A 19,513-nucleotide genomic window follows, 5' to 3' on the forward strand; every position below is an offset into this window, starting at 1 on the left:
CGATCGCTTCGCGCTGTAATTAGGACGCTCGACGCTGCCGGCTCCGTAGCCCATCCGCAAGCTCCACGGGGAGGGGAGGGAAATGAATGTGTAAGTTATAAATGCCTTTAAGCCAGAAATGTAAAACATTAACTGCTACTTTGTATACATTATTTTTATATACGGAGGGCCTGTTTAATCTATGGCAAAGCTGATAATAAACCAACTCCCAGGATAAAGCGCTGCTCCGTGAGAAGGCCTGAGGCTGGCCCAGCCTGCTGGGGCCTATCAGGCCCTTCCTTGTGGAGAAGGAACCACTCCCTGGGGAGAGTGCCGGTGCTCCCTCGACCAGGAACGCGGGGAGAGCCCATTTCCCTGCCCTGGCCATGAGCAGAGCGGGGCTTGGTGACCCCCAGCGATGGTCCCGCCACGACGAGGCCGGGAACGGGACAGAGGAGCAGCCCAAAGAGGAGACAAGGCCGGAGTGGCCGCTCGGCCTGGGCGCTGTCCCGCTTCTCCCTGCATCGGCTTCTGAGTAGCTGGTGGCCACCCTGACACCTCCCCGTGCCGGTCCCGAGCTGGGGGAGGAGGCGGCAGCTTTTGTCACCGTGTGCTGAGCCGAGCGGCTCCAGGGGAAGGATCCGGCTCCTTCCAGCCGTTTTCCAGGGCTGCAGGGAGAGGTGGCCCCGGGAGCAGAGGTGCCCTCGTGCTTCCTTAGCCGCTCTGCTCCCTCGCAGCGAAGGTTCCGCACCGTAGCGGGACCCAACACCCACCTCTTCCGCGGGCAGCGGCGCTGACGTCCGCGCTCGCAGCGGAAACAGCCGTGGGTGAGCGCGGCTCCGCTTCCTGCCGCTCCGCGCGGCCCCGGCGCGCGAGGCCGCTCGCCCCACGCGGGGGCCCTGGTGCCGGGAAGCAGCGATGCCAGCGCCGCGCTCACCCCCATCACCGCAGCGTCACCTCCTCCTCACACCCCAGATGCCTCCCCTTGTCCCCAGGAGGCTCCGGGACCTGAGCCCAGAGCCGATTCCAGCTGGGCTCCCTCCTTGGAAAAGGCTCTGTTCAGCCTGCAGCCCAGCACCTCTGGGACAAGGTGTCACACGACCAGATGAAGAAACTTTTTTCTTTTTTTTTCCTCCACTTTTATTATTTTTTTTCCCTGTGAAAATGCAAGTTGAAATGTTAATTCCAAGAAATCACAGCTTTATAAAGTGTCATTTGTTCATTCCCTACCAGCGAGTCGCTCCACGGCCTCCCTGGCACCAGGACTGCCCAGCCCAAAACCAGCATCGGCTTCGTGTTGCTTTGCCAACAGCAAGGTGATTTTCCCAAAGGCTTCTGGAAGGAGCCAGCACTACGGTCACTATTACTGCTATTTACCCTCCCTTCCCTGAACTGTGGTTCTGTCCTAAAGAATAATTACGCTATTAGCACAATTTCAATTTAGTTTTCAGGTAAATAATAAAAAGCTTCCCTGACTTTCTCTTCTGGCCACATTGCACAGCCAGCCTTTAGCTGGAGGGATTTTTTGTTTTTTTCTTTGCCCATCATAGCAAAAAATGACCAGCCAAATCGCCAGGAAACCTGCCCTGGCACTAGGAGAGAGTCAAGGAGATCCCAAGCTGATAGATGGAAAGAAAACATTAAAACCTTGGAGATGCTTCCGCGAGCAGAACCACATTTCAGGGAGCACAAAAGCACCAGGGTTTGTGGTATCAGTTAAAGCATCTTTCCCATCCAACAGGGACAGCTGCCACCGTAGCCCATTCATCCCCCCTGCCATAAAAGATGGGAATTTGCAGCCTCGCTTTCTCATCGGAAAAGGCAGCAAAACAGGGTTTCTTTAGTTTTTCGGATGAACCAAACAGGCTGGAGAGAGCGGCTAATGCTGGCGTGAGAGTCCAGGAGAATAAAATCGTCTGCGTCCCGCCGGGGGCCATCGCGGATCGCGGGGCTCGTCCCGCTCGTCCTGCTGCGGCAGGGCCCCCGCGGCCCGCCGGGGCCGGCAGCGCTCGGAGGCCGCAGGAAAGCCGCGAGCCGCGGCCTCGGGGCGGGAACAGACGCTTCTTTCCTCCCTGGTTTCTTAAGAACCACCAAGCAGTTCTCCTCGTCCTCATCCTCGGAGGAAGCTGCGGGGCATGGGAAGTGCCTAATCCCAAAGAGGCTGTGCCGGCCTTCCTGCTCCCTCCTGGAGGAGATGCAGGCAACGTGGCCACCGCTTATGAAAAGGCCCCTCGACGTGGCTGCGTGCCGGCTGGCAGCAGTGCCCGCGTTGGACAACGTCTTAAGTGCTTTAGAACAAAAAGTGCTATAAAAACTACACAGTGGTGACAGGTTCCTTCACGAGCAACTCTCTCCTCTTGCATCCCAGCTTCAGTGTTCTGGTGCCACCGGCTCGGATGGCAGGAAAGGGCCAATGTTCTGGAGACCAAGGGAAAGGACATCGGGTGCGTAGCAAAACTCGAGTCCTCTACTCAAAACGGGAGGCCCGAAGTATGGTTTTTTTCCCAGCTATTTCATCGTTGAACTTCACTCCTGGAAGCTGCAGACACAGCAGGGCCCATGGTGCTTCTCGGGAGCCAGTTCTCTGCTTGGGGTGTGAAGAGCCCTCGCGCGGTGGCTGCTGCTTTCTGCAGGAGCTGCAGCACGTGGCCGCGCGGCCGCCGCAGCGACGCCGTCACCAAGGCCCAGCGCCGCCCTGCCCGGGCACGTGCAGAGCTCGGGCCTCCCCCGCGTCCACACTGGGTCGCAGCGGGGCTGGCAACGCTCGCCCGCCGGCGGTTGCAAACTCAGCACACTCCAAAGCAGCATAAAACAGTGCTAAAATCAGTGTACAATTCAGCAAAGCTGAAGCCAGCTGTGTGGGCAGCTCATTCACCACGCCAGGACACAAGGGGACGTCCCCGTGCCAGGGACGCCAGGGACGCAGCGGGGCGCCTGCCCTCCGGCCCAGCCTGCAGGGACCCCTCTTCAGCAGAGGCGCCGGCTGGCCGCATCCAGAGCTGGGAATGACGTTTCTTTTCCATGGATTCTTTTTTAATGCAGCAGCAACATTCAGACCGTGTCTAAGCGTGGAGAGCTCCTGTCCCGCCTCCCTCCAGGGGCAGCGGGATGGACGGAGCGAAGCTGCAGCAGGTCAGCAGGAGCAGTGCAAAGAGGAGGAAGGAGCCTGCACAATCCTTCTGCTCCAACCGTTCCAGCAACCACCACAACCCTCCGCTCTTACCCGTCCTGGAGAGCGTTTTGCTCCCTCTGTCGGCAGCAGCAGCAGCGAGGGAGGCGGGAGGAGACGCGCGGGTGAGCTGCAAGCAAAGCTCTTTCTGGGAACAAAGCTCTTTTCTGATGCAAGACGGAAGCATCTGCGGGGAAGGGTGGGAGGTGAAACCAAGAACCCGGCTGGCTGCTGCTTTCAGCTTTCCCCATGCAAAAGGCTGCAGGTAGAGCTGCTGCCACCAAAGCCTGCAGAACACTTGGCCTCTCCTCCGAGGCAGCCAGCCAGCTCCCCTTGCCCAAACGGCTGCGCTGAAGATGCTCAACCTCCTCTGCCCAGCGAGGCCGCTCGCTCCTGGCCTCCCCTCAGAGGCTGAGCAGCGAGTGTCCCCATCCAAGCCCTGTGCTCTCCTGGGAAGCACAACCGCAGCCCCCTGCAAAGCAGGGATTTTCTACCTGCCATTTTCAAGCTCAGTCTAACACTCAGACGCAAGCCAAACCATTCCCGCTGGTCTGAGGAACTTCGGCACTCAGGACGTGTCTGGGAACCGGATCAGGACAGACAAGAAGTGAGGCCCTGGAGCAGTGAGCTGCTGAACCGCTATCCTACTTCAGCGCAAAACACCAGCAACCGCACGTGGTGCTTGACGGCAGAGGCGGTCGGAAGCTTTTGCAATTCCTTATTTCAACAAGGTGAAAACCTCCGAGGCAGAGCCGCCCTCATGGCCTGTTCTCCAGGTGCCCGTGCTTGACTCTCCACGTCCAGCTGAGGCCGCAGTCGGGGGCGAGCGTGCACTGCAGCTCGATGCCCGAGTCCGGCACCTCCATGTCGTAGTGAACGGGGTGGCCCTCCTTGGTCACCAGGCTGAACGCGGGGACTGGGATCTGTGGAGCAGAGCAGACAGAGCTCAGGGACACTTCAGCGGCCTGCAGCACCCAGCAGGACATCCCCCAGCAAAAAGCAAGCCTGGCAAATAGCTCCCGAGCCACGAGGAGCCCCAGGCGAGAGGCGCTCGTGCTCGTCAAACACGCAGCTTTCCCCAATAAAAAACTCTCAGGAACTGGAGTAGCATCCAGCAGCACCCAGGGTTTCAGCCACTGGCACTGCTGTGTTTGGGCACTGTGGATTCTCTGGGGACTGGCGAGTTTGCTTCATGACCTCCAGGAGAATGAGATTTGCAAAGAGAACCAGCAGCACCCAGACGCATTCGGGACTTCTGCAACCTCTGGACGAGGATCGCCCCGTTTTACACCCGCCCAAGTCTTGGTGCCACAAACACGGGCAGTTTCTCTGAGGAGCTGCCCAGGCCCACGCTGCGTCGCCAACGTCCATCCAGCCTAACGGGACAGCAGCACCATGGCCCAAGCCAAGCGCTTTTCTTTTGCTGCCATCACTGCTCCAGAGGAAAAGTCGTGTAATTATTTGCTTTTCCTTAGGGACAGGGGAAAGAATCTCTTTCGTTACAGAGAAGGGTTTTTATGGGACAACTATGGTCCCTATGACAAAAGGCACTGGATCATGATTCAGAAATATTTTCTGGTACTACACTCATGACAACAGAATTGAAGTCAAGTTACTAACTGTGCCATTAGTGTCTCTGAATGGAATCGATCGCTGGCTTTAAGGCATTGCAAGGCTGCATTGCAGAAGAAATTTCTTCACAGACCCAAAGTGCAAGAGTCAAGCAGTGCTCAGCTTTGTGCCTCACCTGGCTGCTTATCCCAGTGGCAATGTCTCCCACCTTTGTCCTGTGGAAATCCCTGATGTGTAGATTTTCTCCGCTTAGCAACTGAATCTGGATTTTCACTCCTGAAATGTGCCAGAGAAGTCATTAATTTCTGCTGCAAGAAGAATTAATTCACAGTCCAGCACAGAAAAAAAATGATTAGCAAGACACAGGCATCAGAAGAACTGGTTTTGGGGTTTTTTTTTGCAAGCATTTCATGCATGTATTCCTTGGCTGAGCACAGAGGCTTGCTGAAGACAACAAGCAGAGCTGGATTTAGCAAGGAAGCAGCTGAAGAGACATATTGATTAGTGAAACATGCCCTTAAGACTACTCTGCTGAAGCTTATTATTATAAAGGATATACTTCTGCACCAGGCAAGGCATAAAGCTGCATCACTCTGCATTCAGCAGCTTCTCCAGCTCTCACTACATTACACGGGCTTGAGTGCCTTCCACCATGTACAGCTGGGCAGACTTGGCACCTTGACAGCCCGAGGGCTCTTAGCAGGGTCTATATCTGACAAAGTAACTGAGGGGGAAGAAGAGCTCCCAGACTCCATATCCCAGACCTGCTTTTTCTTGAGAGGCTGTAGCTGGCCATTAACGCCCGGCTTGGAAGGACAGACTCACCGTTGAAATAGCTGGGAGTGTCCGTATGCCGACTGCGATTCAGCAGGTTGTTCCAACTGAAACTCTGTCCATCTGTCTGGCTGTTCCAGGAATGAATCCCAGAGCTCATGGTGTCCCTCAAGCTCTGAGAAGCCTTCAGGGAGTTCTGCAGAAGTAAGAACAAATTTGCCAAAGGCTCCTAAAGAAAATGCATTTACCGGAGGTAATAAATGGGACCGACCCCAGGAAGAAAACAGTAGCAATCCACAGGGATATAGATTGGGATTTAAATTATTCAGCATTTGCCTGCCATCTATAAAAGGGGATGAATAGGAATGCAACAGTTTGCAGATGTAAAAAGCTATTTGCAATAGTCAAATCAAGAACTGACTGAAGAGCTGAAGGGAGGAGAAAGGCGGGGGGTTCGTCATACTGAGCAGCAGGAGAGCAAAGCAGCAGAAAAAATGTCTAATGTCGGTAAGTGACAGATAAAACACCCAGGGAAAATAAAACAAAACAAACAACAAAAACAGAAATAACAAAAAAGGGAAAACAAAGAAACAAAAAACCACAGTTAACTTGACATAAACAACCAGGGGCTCGAAACTGCTGTACTAGTTGGGAAAGCCGAAAGCATCCGAGAGGCCTGGAGGTGTCACAAGGCTCAGAAGAGGAACAGGAAAAGATGAGCACAGTGCTGAATGACTCTCATAGGTGACAGGTTACACAACTGAGCACTCTGTGACTTCAAAAACCCTGACTGAAGGGTTTCCAGTCAAATTACAGTCTTCCCTCATTCAGCATGGCCCATTTGCTATTTCGCAGCGATATTGTCTAGTTTATAAACACCAGGGTTAAGGCAAACAAAATTAATTACACTTAGTATGGAAGAAACGCGCTGCTAGGTCGGAAGTATGAAAGGTTTAAGGTAAGTCCACCAAGGACAGACCCATAGGCTGGCAGAGGATGTCCAAGAGGAGAGTCCGTGTTTCTGCCCTATCCTGCTGCTCTTTCCCTAAGCAGCTCCTCCGTGGCCACTGCCAGGAATTGCTCCACGGTTGCACAGGCACCAGGTCCAGCTCAGCAGGGACCTGTGCCACCACTGATCCTTCTGCTCCTTGTTTCTGCCTGGGCACGGGCAAGGCCGGGGGGTTTCCAGATCCACGAGCTGGATGTCTGCTGTGAGAGCACAGCGCACGAGAGCAACCAGAAGCGCATCCATGGTGGATGTCAAACTAAGGAGCAACTAAAACCCTAAATATCCTCTTGCTCTGGAACAACAAACTCCTTCCGCAGCGCTCTCCAGCAAACCGGGCATCAGAAAGCAACTGCAGATCTGAGAAGCTCCAGATGTCCCATGGCTGGAGCTGCCAACGTCGCGGGGGTGGTTACCCTGCCACCCTCCCGACCCGCAGGAACAACATTCGTGTCTGTTTATATTCACCTTCTCACTGGCATCCGACACAAAAGGGCTGTCAATACTGAGGCACGAAAGCATTTGTTCCTGCTCCTCCAGTGAGTAAGGCTGTGACAGGCTGTTCAGGAACAGTTCTACAGCAAAAAGGAGACAAGGAAGATATTTGCAGTGATTCCTTTCATGCTTGCTGCTCTCATGTCAGTTTACTGCAAGTAATACCTGAAGTTTTCTCAGCATTATCCAATCTACGCTGACATTAGTGTCTGTAAAATACCTGACACACAATTCCTGGTAAGTAGAGGCTATTGTTGCCATTGTGAAAATAGGGAAACGGAGCCCGAAGCGACAGGATTTGTGCAACAACTTGCAGCAACTCGGGGACAGGAGGAGCACCCGGAAGTTCCCGTTTCTTGCCTATCACTCCAGTCTTCCGTCTAGATCCATCTGCATCATACCCAGGAAAAGATAAACTTAACCATTCAACTCCTGCAGTAACTGGCACTGAGAATATACAGACCTGACAAGGACCCCAGGCACCCCTAAAATGCTGGTAATCATTCCTCAATTCTGTGGCAATTGTTACACCTCAAGAGAACTTTTTCCTATTTATTTATGAAGACAAGAAAGTATGGGGTAAAAAAAATGAAAGTCTGAGATGTTCTCTGGTAGTGGAACTGGATGAGAACTTTAGTGATTTTCACACTGAACTTTTACAGCTGCTGCTACCCCAATTCCTTGGTAGGGGGATATGGGTTTTCCAAAATCCACGACAAAACATTTGCAGACTGATCTCAACTTAGCTGCTTTGCTTGATATCTCCCATCTGACAGGCTTATCTCTATATTAACCTAGAGAAATAACTGGCCAGAAGGCAAAAGAGAGCAACTGCATTTTTATGATATTTCCAATTGAAAAGTTGAATTCCTTTTCCGTTTTGCTCACCTATTTCTAGCTGCTGAAGCTCTTGTTCTGAGATGGTTGTTACTCTCTCTGCATGACTGCAGCTCTTCAGGGGTAGAGGAGCCAAAGAAGAGAGAGGGGGAGGATCCCAGATCCCAGGTAACTCCTTGCACAGGTTCCAAGGGGTTCCCTCGACCTCCTCTGTTTGCTCCAGCGATGGGGGTGGTACCTCTGGGCTTGCACAAGAAACTTTCCCTGACAATTTCGGGTCAGAATCAGTCTCAGAAACTGGGCTCACTGTGGGGGACAGGGAGGCCTGTTGATTGTTTTCTTTGTTTAAAGCCACATGTCTGGGCTCTCTGTATTCGCCTTTCCAGGGGCTTGTCACGCCTCCCACTGCAATAACAGAAAGGAGACAAGCATTAGCATACAGAAAAAAACAAGCAAAAGTCACGTTCGGCAGCAAATGTGAGGTTCTGAGTTGCATCTAACTGCAAAACACCAGGTCACCAAAAGAAGACAAATCATGTCTGCAAGTTCTTGCTATACTGTAGAGCCTTTCAGCAGGATTATGCTGAAATAAATTTGAAGAGTGCCAGAGGGAAGGCTTTGACCGCAAACAGGAGTTACAGTCAGGGATTAAATAAGCTTTTTTTTTTTTCTTCCAGTTTTGCTGAATTCAAGACTTTAGCTCAATAGATGCAGAAAATATTTCAGCTCTGCACGAGCCCAGGCCATGGTCACACCTTAGACACACTGATATCCTCCCCAGGACTATTCAGACATAGCTGGTGACTGCCTGCTCTACCAGTGTGGGTAGGCACCTTTCAGGGAGGACGCTTTTACCTTCTTCGAGTGCGACCGTGGCCTTGGTTTTCAGTTCAGACGCAGACGCTCTTTGCACAGGCTCTTTCTCCAGGCCCATTTTAATAATCTCAGCAGTGAGAGGGTTGCAGGAAGGCGGAATTTCCCTCAGAGGAGGCGGCTCCTTAGCTATCTGTGTGACAAACAGGAAGTGAAAGAGGTTAAAGCAGAGAGGCTTCGTTTGTTTTCAGAAAGGTTCTTCCCATCCTGAGAGTTTCCAACTGAAATTATGGCATTAAATGAGACATCTGTTAGGTACAGAATCAAAGACCTGAGTAGTAATTTTATTACTAAATGGCTATAACGTCACGCTCAAGTCATGAGCAGGATAAAGGAGGAGGGGAAAAAAGCCCTAGCCCAGCTGGCTCTCCGACAGCCTTCCTGAAGTGACTGTCTGGCTGGTAAAATTAGGTTTTCCCAGCTTAAGTGCCTTGTACTGGAGCTATTTTGGGTCACTTACCTTTAGACAGAGTGGGTGGTTGTAGTATTGGGTCCACGGGTGGCACCCATTGAGCATGTGCAGCATCATACAGCAGCTGCTCCAGACATCCACTTTGGAGTCGCAGCGCTTCCCCATCACCACCTCTGGAGCCATGTGAGTCTCCGTGCCAGGTACATAGTTCCCTAAAATCACGATGGTAAAATCAAAAGATAATCACTGAATGGAAAAGAGAGAACTGTTCCCCTGCAACTGCTAGGAAGCCTTATTGCTTTTTTCAGAAAAAGTGACACAAAAGCCAGCTTAACCCAAAAAGTAGTGTCACATGCTCCTCTCAGCTGTCCCGAGGCTACATCTCCAAGTCAGTGCCATCCCAGAAGTGTGGATGTGATCTCTTGCAGGAACAAAACACTGACTGGAGCACTGCTGATGTGATTTTACAGAAAACAGCCACCTTCTGGACAGAGATAAGGACCAAGTTCCAATCCTAAATGAATTTTAGCTGGTAGTGGGCTACATCGATGAATGCAACACTATGAGCAACATAAGTCTGGAAACACAACTGCCTGCAAATTAGCCAGGCATAAATGTCCTAGAGGAACAGAACCACAAAGATCTCCAGGATCACAGCACACAAATCTTACCCGTGAGCAGGCACTTCCCCAAGCCGTCTGCATGAAGGTGAGCAGAGTGTCCAAAGTCACAGAGAAGAGCCCTGCTTCCATCATCAGATAAGAGCACATTGTCCGCTTTAAAAAGAGGTTTTAAATTAGTATCTGTGTATTGTAGTCACTCATAAGGAAAAAAACATCCAAAGGCCAGAGAGCTACAGCCTTTGCTGAGGGCAAACTAAGAGCCACTAAACTTATCGAGCACCACTGGCTTTAGCAACTACACAGCTAGAGCTATCCTGACTTGTGCCCTACCAGTTATCTGCTCTGGGGATTCCTCTAGCCCAGGGGAGAGGCAAACAGCCTCTCAGACCCACTGGATGAGAGAGAGAACGAGGTGACAAATATTATATGTCCATCTGTTTAAAATGAAGTTAAACTCAATCTGAATCGCAGAGCAGAATAGCTAGTATAACCTTTCTGCTGCTACCTAACTCTTTATCTCCAAGCAGTTTGCTCCTTTTTAAGAAAAAGGGAAGAAATAACAATATATGTTAAGCAGTATTCTACCTTTTACATCCCCGTGAAGAATGTTTTGAGCGTGAAGATACTCCAGGCCCTCCAAAGCCTGGCCCAGATAACTGAGAGCTCTGTCCTCGGGCAGGCAGCCGCTCTGTTTAATCAGCTGGCCCAGGGAGCCACCTAGAAGAAAATCCAGAGAGTTCATGTTAGCCTGTAAACACCTCTCAGCAACATCAACAGTTCTCATTTTGTCTGGAGCAACAAGAACTGCCAGGTCTGGCAGTCTTTATCTTCCATGCATGGGCCTGTTCCCTCTTTATAATCCCCACCTTTTTACTGCCCATGGAAACCAGCCTCTTTCAGGCAGCCTTTTGCTTAGCATCGGTTTAACAGCTTTGCTTAGTACCAAAAGCAACTTCTCTGTGACCAGATGAAGCACTTCTAGACTGCACTCAGATGAGCCTTCCAAGGCTTTGCTTTCCATGGTCCTGGCTGGGGAAAAAATGCCTCAGGCAAAGGATGTGTCTAGGTTTGCTCACACTGCATTCCCTGTTACAGCACAGTGGGCTTTATAGGTACCGTGTAAATACACCCCTGTATCTTCAAGCGAAAACTGAGCATCAGCTGTGTGCTTTAGGGAGAATTTGTAGCTGGTGTCCAAGAGAGATTTATCTTGAACTGGGGAGAGGGGGAAGAGGAGAAATTACTCCTCTCAGAAACAATCATGTCTAAACAGCAGCGGGTGTAATACATACCTACGCCACCCCACTGAGGAATTAACACTAGGAACAGCCTGGATACACCAAAGGGCTAAAAGATTTAAAACTGGGGCAAGAGGAAGAGGAGACCAGAGTCCATTGCATTTGACAACTACAGTGGCTTCCACTGGGACTGCTCCTTTCTCACCCTCCATGAGCTTCATGAAGATCGTCACCCAAGGCCCTTCCTTCACTGCTCCATACAAGGGGACAACTTTAGGACTCGTTATTGCAGCACATGTTGTCAACTCCTCTGCACGGAAGTGTTCAACTTGTACCTGGAGAAACAAAGAAGCGGCACTCAACACATGGTGACAGATTCTCAGCACCATGTCCCTCCCCAGGACTGAGCTCAGTGTCCTGCTCAGCCCAGTGTCACAGGCCCCCACATCACCTCCACTGCCCCAAATAAATGCGGGTAGCAGCAAGTGGGAACACTCAGACTGAGCAAGGAGGAAGGGGGACATTAATCCTCAGTCTGAGAGCCAAAAATGATGCCAGGTTCCAACCCGTCTCACTCACGGTTGAATGTAGGGTATCTTTTGGTTTTATTTTTCGTTTTTAATCTTTTTAAGGTCACTTCTGTCCCAGTTAAGAGGACGTTATTGATGGTTTAGGCATTCTGTTTTCATGAGGTGCAAAAGGGAAAAGTCCAGGGATAGAGCAGTGCTTGGAAACACGCAGCTCCTCCGAAACAGGAGGGAATATGAAATATGACCCCAGGCAGTGATCTGCACTATCACCTTTTTAGGTGGTAGTCAGGCTGCACAGAAAGAGTGATTTAAGAAAGACTCTATTCACTAAGTTTGGCCAAAGAAAATAAAACAAGAATTTGCTAAAGACCAGAGGAAAACATGAGTCATTAAGATGCTGGTGGGAAAAGACTGTATCATGTTTCTCCACTGTCAGCAATGCAGTTAGAGGTAGTTTGCTTTGATCTCAAGAATTGGGAGGGCAGGTGCTTGCAACACCAGGCAGGGTGGAAGAAGATCAGGTAGTCCCCGTCTAGGAAGGGCGGGCAGCAGTAATTCCAGACAGTTGCTGATGTAGAATGAAATATATTACGGTTTACGTGTTCAGTTTGCATGTTAGGACTCACTAGTTAAAAGTGTGATCTGAGAAAACATATTTCTTATCTACAGAAGTAGCCTTTGAAATCTTCTAGGAGTTAGGAAAGACGTTAACTGCCATTTTGAAAGACTAATGCTTCTCCTAACCGGCATCTACTTTCTCTCAGCGCTAATCCACCTCTTATTGCTGAAAATCCCCACTTTTCACATTTATTTCCCCTGAGACTGTGTATTGGCACCGTGGATAATTAACTCAGTAGTTTCATACTGTCAGAGAACAACACTGTCATGTTACCATGAAGTTCTACATCTAAAATGCGAGGATGCAGGATAAAAAATAACTTTCTAGATGTTAAAAGTCTTTTCTATACAGCTCACAAATGAAATGATTTAAAAAACATGGACAAGATGGCTCGGTCTTGCTACTTACATCTTTCCATTAGGCAATGCATCAAGTTGAGAGTAATGTAAATGAGAGAAAGTGAATATTTTTAATTAAAAAAAAATCACAACTTCCAATTTTCGCATACAACATTTTCGTTCAAGACAAACACTTCCCACACACTTTTCAAAGTTTTCTATTAATGTGAGAAACCTATCAGTTTGGTGGAGCTGATGAAACTATTCAAGTGTTAAGGGCAAGCAGAAGAGCTCACATTCTCATCACCTCCTTGGGTTATCACTCTGCCTTCACCCCTAAGGCCTACAAATAAATACCTCCATGCGAGTTATATCCGTGTGTGTCACACATCGTATGACGATGATGTATCTTGGCAAACAGTGGGTTATTATGGCAGCTTCTGGAGAAATACAAGCTCTTGGCAAACTTCTAGCACAATCACCTCATTACAATGTGCCGGTGTCGTCGAGGATGCTCACTGAGCAGGAGAAAACTCTCTCCTTTATGCGTTTTTACTCATCACTTTAGCTTTTCCTATTTTACTCACTTTTCAGCAGAGAAACACTTGCAATGTCATCATTTATAATGGATGTTTTTAAAGATGGGAATATTTACATAAGCAGAAAACTGCAGGACCTTTTTTCCCACCCCTACTAAGAATGCTCTTACAATCTTTCTGAAATCTCCACTCTTCTAGTCTGTCTCGGCACAGAAAAGCCAAATGCCCTGTACTGTTCTCTGAAGGTCAAATGAACCTATTTCTTACTGCTCAGAACCTGTGTGCACAGTGGGTCTATCTGCTTCTTCTCTCCATGCCATCACCTGAAAATTTGCCCTGAGCATAACCACAGCAGCATTATTTTCTGGAATGATAAGACTCTATTTCTGCTTTCTTGCCTCAAACAATCCCCCCGGTTTCTTACACCTAGATTACCTTTTTGGCAGCACACTGAAATCCTGTCTGCTTGTCCTCTATTTTGTATACTTCTCCAAAAGAGCCAATGCCCAGAGAACCGTGACACTTTGTCCAGTGAACCTCTTCTCTGTACTCATAATCCACTGGCTTCAGTTTCTGGGGGTTGAAAATCAGAAAATGAGATGAAACAAGCATGGAAAAACATACGCAGAGGATAAAATATTCAGAAAAGCTCAATGGTACCACAGCCTCTCCCAGTGCAATATTGCTTCTGTCACTGGCTTGAGGTGGGAGGAAATGGGATGACCTGCCAGATTTCTGCATGTGCTGGTTGGTCTAAACAACTGCACCCCTATGTCCTAAAAAAGGGCAGCTTGGAGCTCCAGACCCCTTCCTTCACACGGAGGATATCGTTACGAAGTGAAATCCTATGCACATAAGATACATCCAACTAAATGTAGATCTCTACGTGGGAGCTAGATCCTTCCATAGGATATATGGAGAAGAATTGTGCCTTGGGTCTCAGTGTAGATGTGTACAGGCAGATAAGGCACATCCTGAACTGCACTGACAATGTGATAGGGTTGTCATTGACTGTGAAATCCTATAAGAGGGGTTTAGGGAGGCTGGCAAAGGGCTGCAGTTAGGAGAGATGAATCAGGAGGATTTACAGGCATCAAACTCCTGCCTCTGTCAAGGGGCAGGGTAAATTTTGGTTTATTGGTAGAGATGGCAGACATGCTCTTTGCACCTTTGGGATTTACAGGTTACAGGTGCCTTTTACTGTTGGTGTTAGTGTCCAAGTCATCTTATAATCAATCAAATATTGCAGCCTGTCCACCTGAATGGTCTGGATTCTTTCACAGACCAACAGAGAGGGCATTTTGGAAGACTGACCACCAACAGAGATGCTTCTCATAAATTTTTAAATAAGCCAGGCATATTTTGTGAATGAGTAAACCAGTTGGAGCACCAAGACAGGGTTTTATGCCCTTCTAAAAAGTGCTGGGCTCTAGCTACATCATTAAAAACCCTTCAGAAATGGCAGTTGTGCTACAGAAGCCAGTACATGGAGGCAGATTCCCTCTCCTGATCTCTGCCTAGCGCAGCACCGAGGGCAGGGTTGGAAGATCACCTCGTTCAGGAGCACGCCTTCGTTCTCCTCTGCTTTTTGGGATGGTTCCTTCAGGTCCAGACCGCCTCCTCTCCACGTCTTGGCTAGGCTGGCTAAATTCTGCGGTTCACCGAAACTCACGCTCCCCTTCAAGGCGTCTACCAAGTATTCTTCCACAGAAATCTTGTCCGAACTGGTTCTCATGGACTGGTTGACACATCTGGGGAAACTGCATTCTAAGTTTAGGCTAGATAAGCGATGCTCACTGTCTGGATAGTTGAAGTCACCGGGGCAGTATGTTCCCAGTGCTTTGAGTTTCATGGCATGGAGAGGACTCTCCAGGGGTGGGAAATGAGGAGGTATTATGTTGTACGGGAAAGGGTGAAGCGTTTCAGGCTGCGGAACACTGTCCTTCGGATAGTGACGTTTCCAAACATGACTAAGGCACTGAACAGGGCTGATCAGCCTTTGCAGTTCTGTTTTGTACTGGCTCCTTGGGGAAGGGAGTTTGCCAGCGGACAGAAGTTTCCCGGGTTTCTCAAACAGCAGCGGATCATAGGCCAAATCCTTGCCAAGTTCTGAAACCCAAAAATTGTTTCTGTAGAGAGTACTTTGGTGTGCTTCATCCTCCTAGGAAACAAAACAGGACAACTGAGCAGGGACCTCAGCAAAGCCACCCAAAATTCAACCAAGAATTGTAGCAGGAGTATCTAAAAGGAGTATCTAAAACCGACCCACACCTGGACTGGAATGGGGGTGCAGCTTTCTTGTTCTGGAGTCCTGGGACCACGTCTGCCAGCAGCCACTGTTTGTATTTTCAGCTTGGATCTTTTTTTATGCCGTTTCTTTCTGTTTTTACCACGATGCCTCCCTCTCCAACAGGTAGGTGCCATCTTCCCCTCCCTTGCGTGGGCCACATTGTTAGGGATTTGATCAAGGCTGTCTGACCGGCTACCGAAAAAATAAAAGAGCATAAAGTCATGAAGTCTTTTAAATCTGATGGTAAAAAACATGCTTTCAATTATTAGCAACAGTTACTTAACAATTATTACCAACAGAACAGGCATGAGAATTAGCAATAACATCTTTGGAGATTTTAAGAATAGAGAACTGAAAGATAACTTCTTACCTTCTAAAACGCAACAAATTAGATTTTGACACCCAAGCAGAATCATTTTAAAACAGAAACAGAGGAGAGGAGGAAAAGAAAAAGAGCACAAAGTATCGATTTGTACAGCATTCACAAATTCTTCAAGGAACAGCAGGACTAGAGGGCAGAGTAAACCGTGAAAAGCACTGAATGCTTCCAGGTTGCTTTGAGACAACATTTGTCTGTGAATTTTAGGGAATACAGAGGTTAAATATAAATAAAATCTATTTAAAAGTTTTGTTAAAAATAACAAAAGCACTTATAATATAAACATCTTCTCTATTTGAAGATGTTTAATCTGTGCAAGGGAAAAGGGTGACTAAGGGAACTGAAATTAAACAGCTTGAAACGGTCAAAAATCGCTGGCATGTAGAGCTCAATTCTTATAATGCTACAATCCCTCTTCTAGGAAATCATACATTTATAAAGCAGCGCTGGCCAGAAGAATATGTGGGGGCCTATGCAAATAGGTGAATCTCTAAAGAAGAATATTTGCCAGCAGTTATTCAATATGATCTTGACAGCTGGGTTTTTGCAAGGAAACAGGAAAATTGATCTTGAAATGAAGAAACTATAATTGTTGCGTTGATCCATGCAACAGTTACCTGCCGTTATCGAGCAGTGCCACAGCTCACAGCCAGCTCAGCTGCCTCCCTCGCTCTCAGCTGCCTTGGGGCACTGTTAAATGCTTACCAGATCCAGCAGGCAGAGCTCTGGGTCGGGTGGGCATTGCCATATTGCCTTGACCCTGAACGTATACCTGCTGTGCATTCCACATATAGCCCCTAAGAACCACCCCACTCTGCTTCTCTGCAGTTGGTTCATGGGGCAGTGTTATAACGTTAGTGGGCAATGTCAAACCCCACAAGGCCAGATTCAGTGTCTGAAATCTGTCACAGATGAGGCAGCATCTTATTCTATTTCCCAATTTCAGCTAGAGAAGACCAAAAACTGCCCCTTGCATCTTTCTGCTTCAAGCCCACGAACCTCACATAAAACAGATCTCTTGGCCTTCGTTTTGAAACAAATCCGCCAACCTAAATACCCAGGCAGATTACAAGGGTTAGTAAATTAGCAGGCATTGGTAATGAGACACATGCAAGTGGTGTGCACTTTCATTTCTTTCTAATACAAAAAGGTTTTGAGGAAGATTCTTGGGAAAAGACACATCCTTAGCAAGAGCTTCGTTAAAGAGGAGGAGTTCTGGAAAAAAGGGTTGCATGTACAGAGAGCCAGCGTGATTTGAAACAAGTCAGTGCAGAGAACAGGGATGCTGCGTACTCATATTAAGAGACCTCCTACCTGTAGCGCTTACTATGAGCAATGAAGGATCTCTCTGATAACGTAGGGCTGAACTCTTGACTGTTTTCACCTGTGTGAAGAAAACAGGACACATCTTGGTAAGAACTGGCTTGGGAAGCACCTCTACTGCCCTCCTGAACCACGCAGAGATCCAGGCGCATAGATCACCACGCACGGTCACGCTGTGCCCGGCGGTACGTTCTTCCACCCCCAGCATTAGACACCTTCCAGCACTGTGATCCCTTGATGCCTCCAGCTCTTTCCCACCCAAAAGCTGTTTTATTAACACCTTTCAGCAGTCAGTCAAAAATAGATGATCTGGTGGGACACGTTTCTAGTCAGCAAAGCAAGCTGCAATGGCCATATGGCTGTTATTTCTGCTTTATTCAGTAGATGCTGCCACATTATTAAGAGATCTCATGAGCTGCCTAAATAGAGACTGGGATGTGTCACCAATTCCAGCCCACTTGGGCTTACAAATAGAATTCAGCTCAGCTCTCCAGGAGCTCAAAGTGAGTGAAATCGCACACCGTGTTACACATTCCTTTTTCTCAATGAAGAGCAACCCGCCCTGCTACTTACATTCTGCTTGGGCAATTATAGAAATCGATGCAGAGCCGCCTTCTGTTTCTTCTTTTGCTGTTCCTTTGGTGATTACATCATTCAGGATTTTCCAAGGACTGTGAAAGGTGACCTTCTTCGAATCTTCCACTTTGCAGACACTGCTCTGCTTTTCACTCGCGGTCTCGTTCAGCCCCTTTGTCGCCGTGAGCTCCTTCTTGTGCTTCACGTTTGGATCAGGAGCTCCTTGGCATGTAATTCCCATCACTGCCATTTCACAGGTTCAGAGAGGCACTGAGTAAGAACAAAAAGACCACTTGTTACAATACAACACTTACTTCACAGGCAGGAGTGGCTTCAATCTCATGAGCAAGACGGCAGCTGAAGGTATCAGTTACAAACTAACTTAAGCCAAATCAAGGTCCTACCCAAGCTCTGATGAAGAAACTAAGTATGAAGCCAGGATTGCCAGCTCACCATCCCTGACTGAGACAACAGAAGAGGTGAACAATCAATGTTATTCTCAGTACTAAAGCATGAGACTACTTAGGTTTCAATGCAAAATGCATTTCTTATTATATTCCCTTAGCTTTGATACATATGGAATAACACAGAAGAGGGAACTCTTCTTAAACAAGAAGAACATTCACACAAAGAGGAGACATGAGAGATCAGATCCATTGGCTGCATTTCTCTGTGCACCTAGGGGAAATCATCCTGTGCCCTTATGGCACAAACCACCTAAATATTCACAAAATGCTGCTAATTTTTTATTGCTTGGGCTCAGATCCCCTCAAATCCATTTCTCACTCTTCCTTCCAGTGAAGCAGGGCTGGGCAACCCGCCTGCCCGTGCGCATCTCCTCCCGCGCACCCTCCCTGCCCCTTGCTTGCCAATAGCTTTTGAAACCCTCAGGCCACTAAAAAGAAGCCTGTGTATCAGGTTAATGTTAATCACGTTAAAGTCGGTGTTCAGAAGAGGGCTGTGATGGTGCTGGAAGAAGAGGAAGGTCAAAGCCACGTCCTCTCCCCTCCGCTTGGCAGTGGCTGGCAAGTCAACCAGCCCGACCAGCTGGTGCAAATGGAGCTCCAGACAAGCCCCAGCACACACCAAGCCTTGGCCAGCTGGCAACACAGGGAAAGGTGGAAGGGAAATGAGGATGCAGAGGGAGAAGGACTAAGGAAGTCTGGAAGCAAGGCAGGATAAGGGGGTATTGTGGGGCATCAGCAATGTGTGGAGTTAAGTGTTCCCTACAAACCCACCGGTGTGGAACCGCAGGAGCCCTGCGCTCCGGGAGAGGCAGGACGCGGCTGTTCTCCTCTCAGCCAGGATCAGCCCTCACGGTGGGTTCCCCGCTCCATGGCCCTTGCACGGTTCAAGCGATGGCTGAACCCGAACGTTTCCATCGTTAACCACGGCCCCGAGGGAGCGCCAAGCGCCGCCGGCCCCGGGAGCCGAGCGCCGCCCGGACGGCAGCCACGAAGCACCAGGCCACGAAACTGTCACCAGGGCCAGTCCCGTGGGCCTCAGGGGCTGCATCTGCAGCAGAGATTGGCTTTTATTCCACTCTTTTTCTTTCTTTTTTTTTTTAATCTGTTTCCCAGGGGCAACAAGCCCAGCAACACAAAGCTCAACGGGGAAAGCTCCAGAACAGGCAGCAATGGGTGCTCGGCGCCACCAAGGAAAGGGGAAGGGAAGGCTGGAGCCGAGGGCAGGGAGCCGGGCGATCTGCAGGGAGTCACCCAGCGAGCTGGCAGGTAGGCAGGAGGCGTCCCGGGCACAGCGAGCGGCAAAACCCAGCGCCGCGGCGGGAGGAGCGGCCCCGGCGCCCCCGGCCTCCGCTCGCCAGAAACTGTGTCAAATCTCAGCGCTGTAAAATAATCCCTGGGAGCAGCACAGAGGCAGCCTGCCAGATGACTAACCCAAGCCACCAGTGACCAAGCTGACAAGTTCGGAGCTATTTTT

General features: G+C 49.2%; 1 protein-coding gene across 1 annotated transcript; it reads right to left on the minus strand.

Annotated features, from left to right (window-relative positions):
• Positions 1–3,753: 3,753 nt before the first annotated feature.
• MAP3K14 (mitogen-activated protein kinase kinase kinase 14) lies at positions 3,754–17,837 on the minus strand. The gene is made up of 15 exons (XM_010226169.2): positions 17,570–17,837; positions 16,988–17,057; positions 15,276–15,486; positions 14,557–15,165; positions 13,440–13,577; positions 11,184–11,313; positions 10,326–10,457; positions 9,789–9,893; positions 9,166–9,329; positions 8,688–8,838; positions 7,884–8,237; positions 6,969–7,075; positions 5,546–5,690; positions 4,896–4,996; positions 3,754–4,071 (listed from the first exon to the last, which is right to left on the minus strand). The coding sequence occupies exons 1-15, from the start codon at positions 17,820–17,822 to the stop codon at positions 3,907–3,909; spliced, it is 2,835 nt and encodes a 944-aa protein (XP_010224471.2). The 5' UTR covers positions 17,823–17,837; the 3' UTR covers positions 3,754–3,906.
• Positions 17,838–19,513: the final 1,676 nt, after the last annotated feature.

The sequence above is a fragment of the Tinamus guttatus genome, unplaced genomic scaffold, assembly GCF_059628265.1.
Source record: "Tinamus guttatus ecotype Peru unplaced genomic scaffold, ASM5962826v1 Tinamus_guttatus_pri_ptg000732l, whole genome shotgun sequence".
In the NCBI taxonomy this organism is placed as follows: domain Eukaryota; kingdom Metazoa; phylum Chordata; class Aves; order Tinamiformes; family Tinamidae; genus Tinamus; species Tinamus guttatus.

Coding starts and splice junctions, on each gene's coding strand:
- MAP3K14 (XM_010226169.2), bottom strand. CDS start 17,822: ATGGCAGTGATGGGAATTACATGCCAAGGAGCTCCTGATCCAAACGTG. Junction 8,839..9,165: donor ACCACCCACTCTGTCTAAAG/GTAAGTGACCCA, acceptor TTTGTCACACAG/ATAGCTAAGGAGCCGCCTCC. Junction 7,076..7,883: donor GCTTCAGCAGCTAGAAATAG/GTGAGCAAAACG, acceptor TTTTTGCTGTAG/AACTGTTCCTGAACAGCCTG.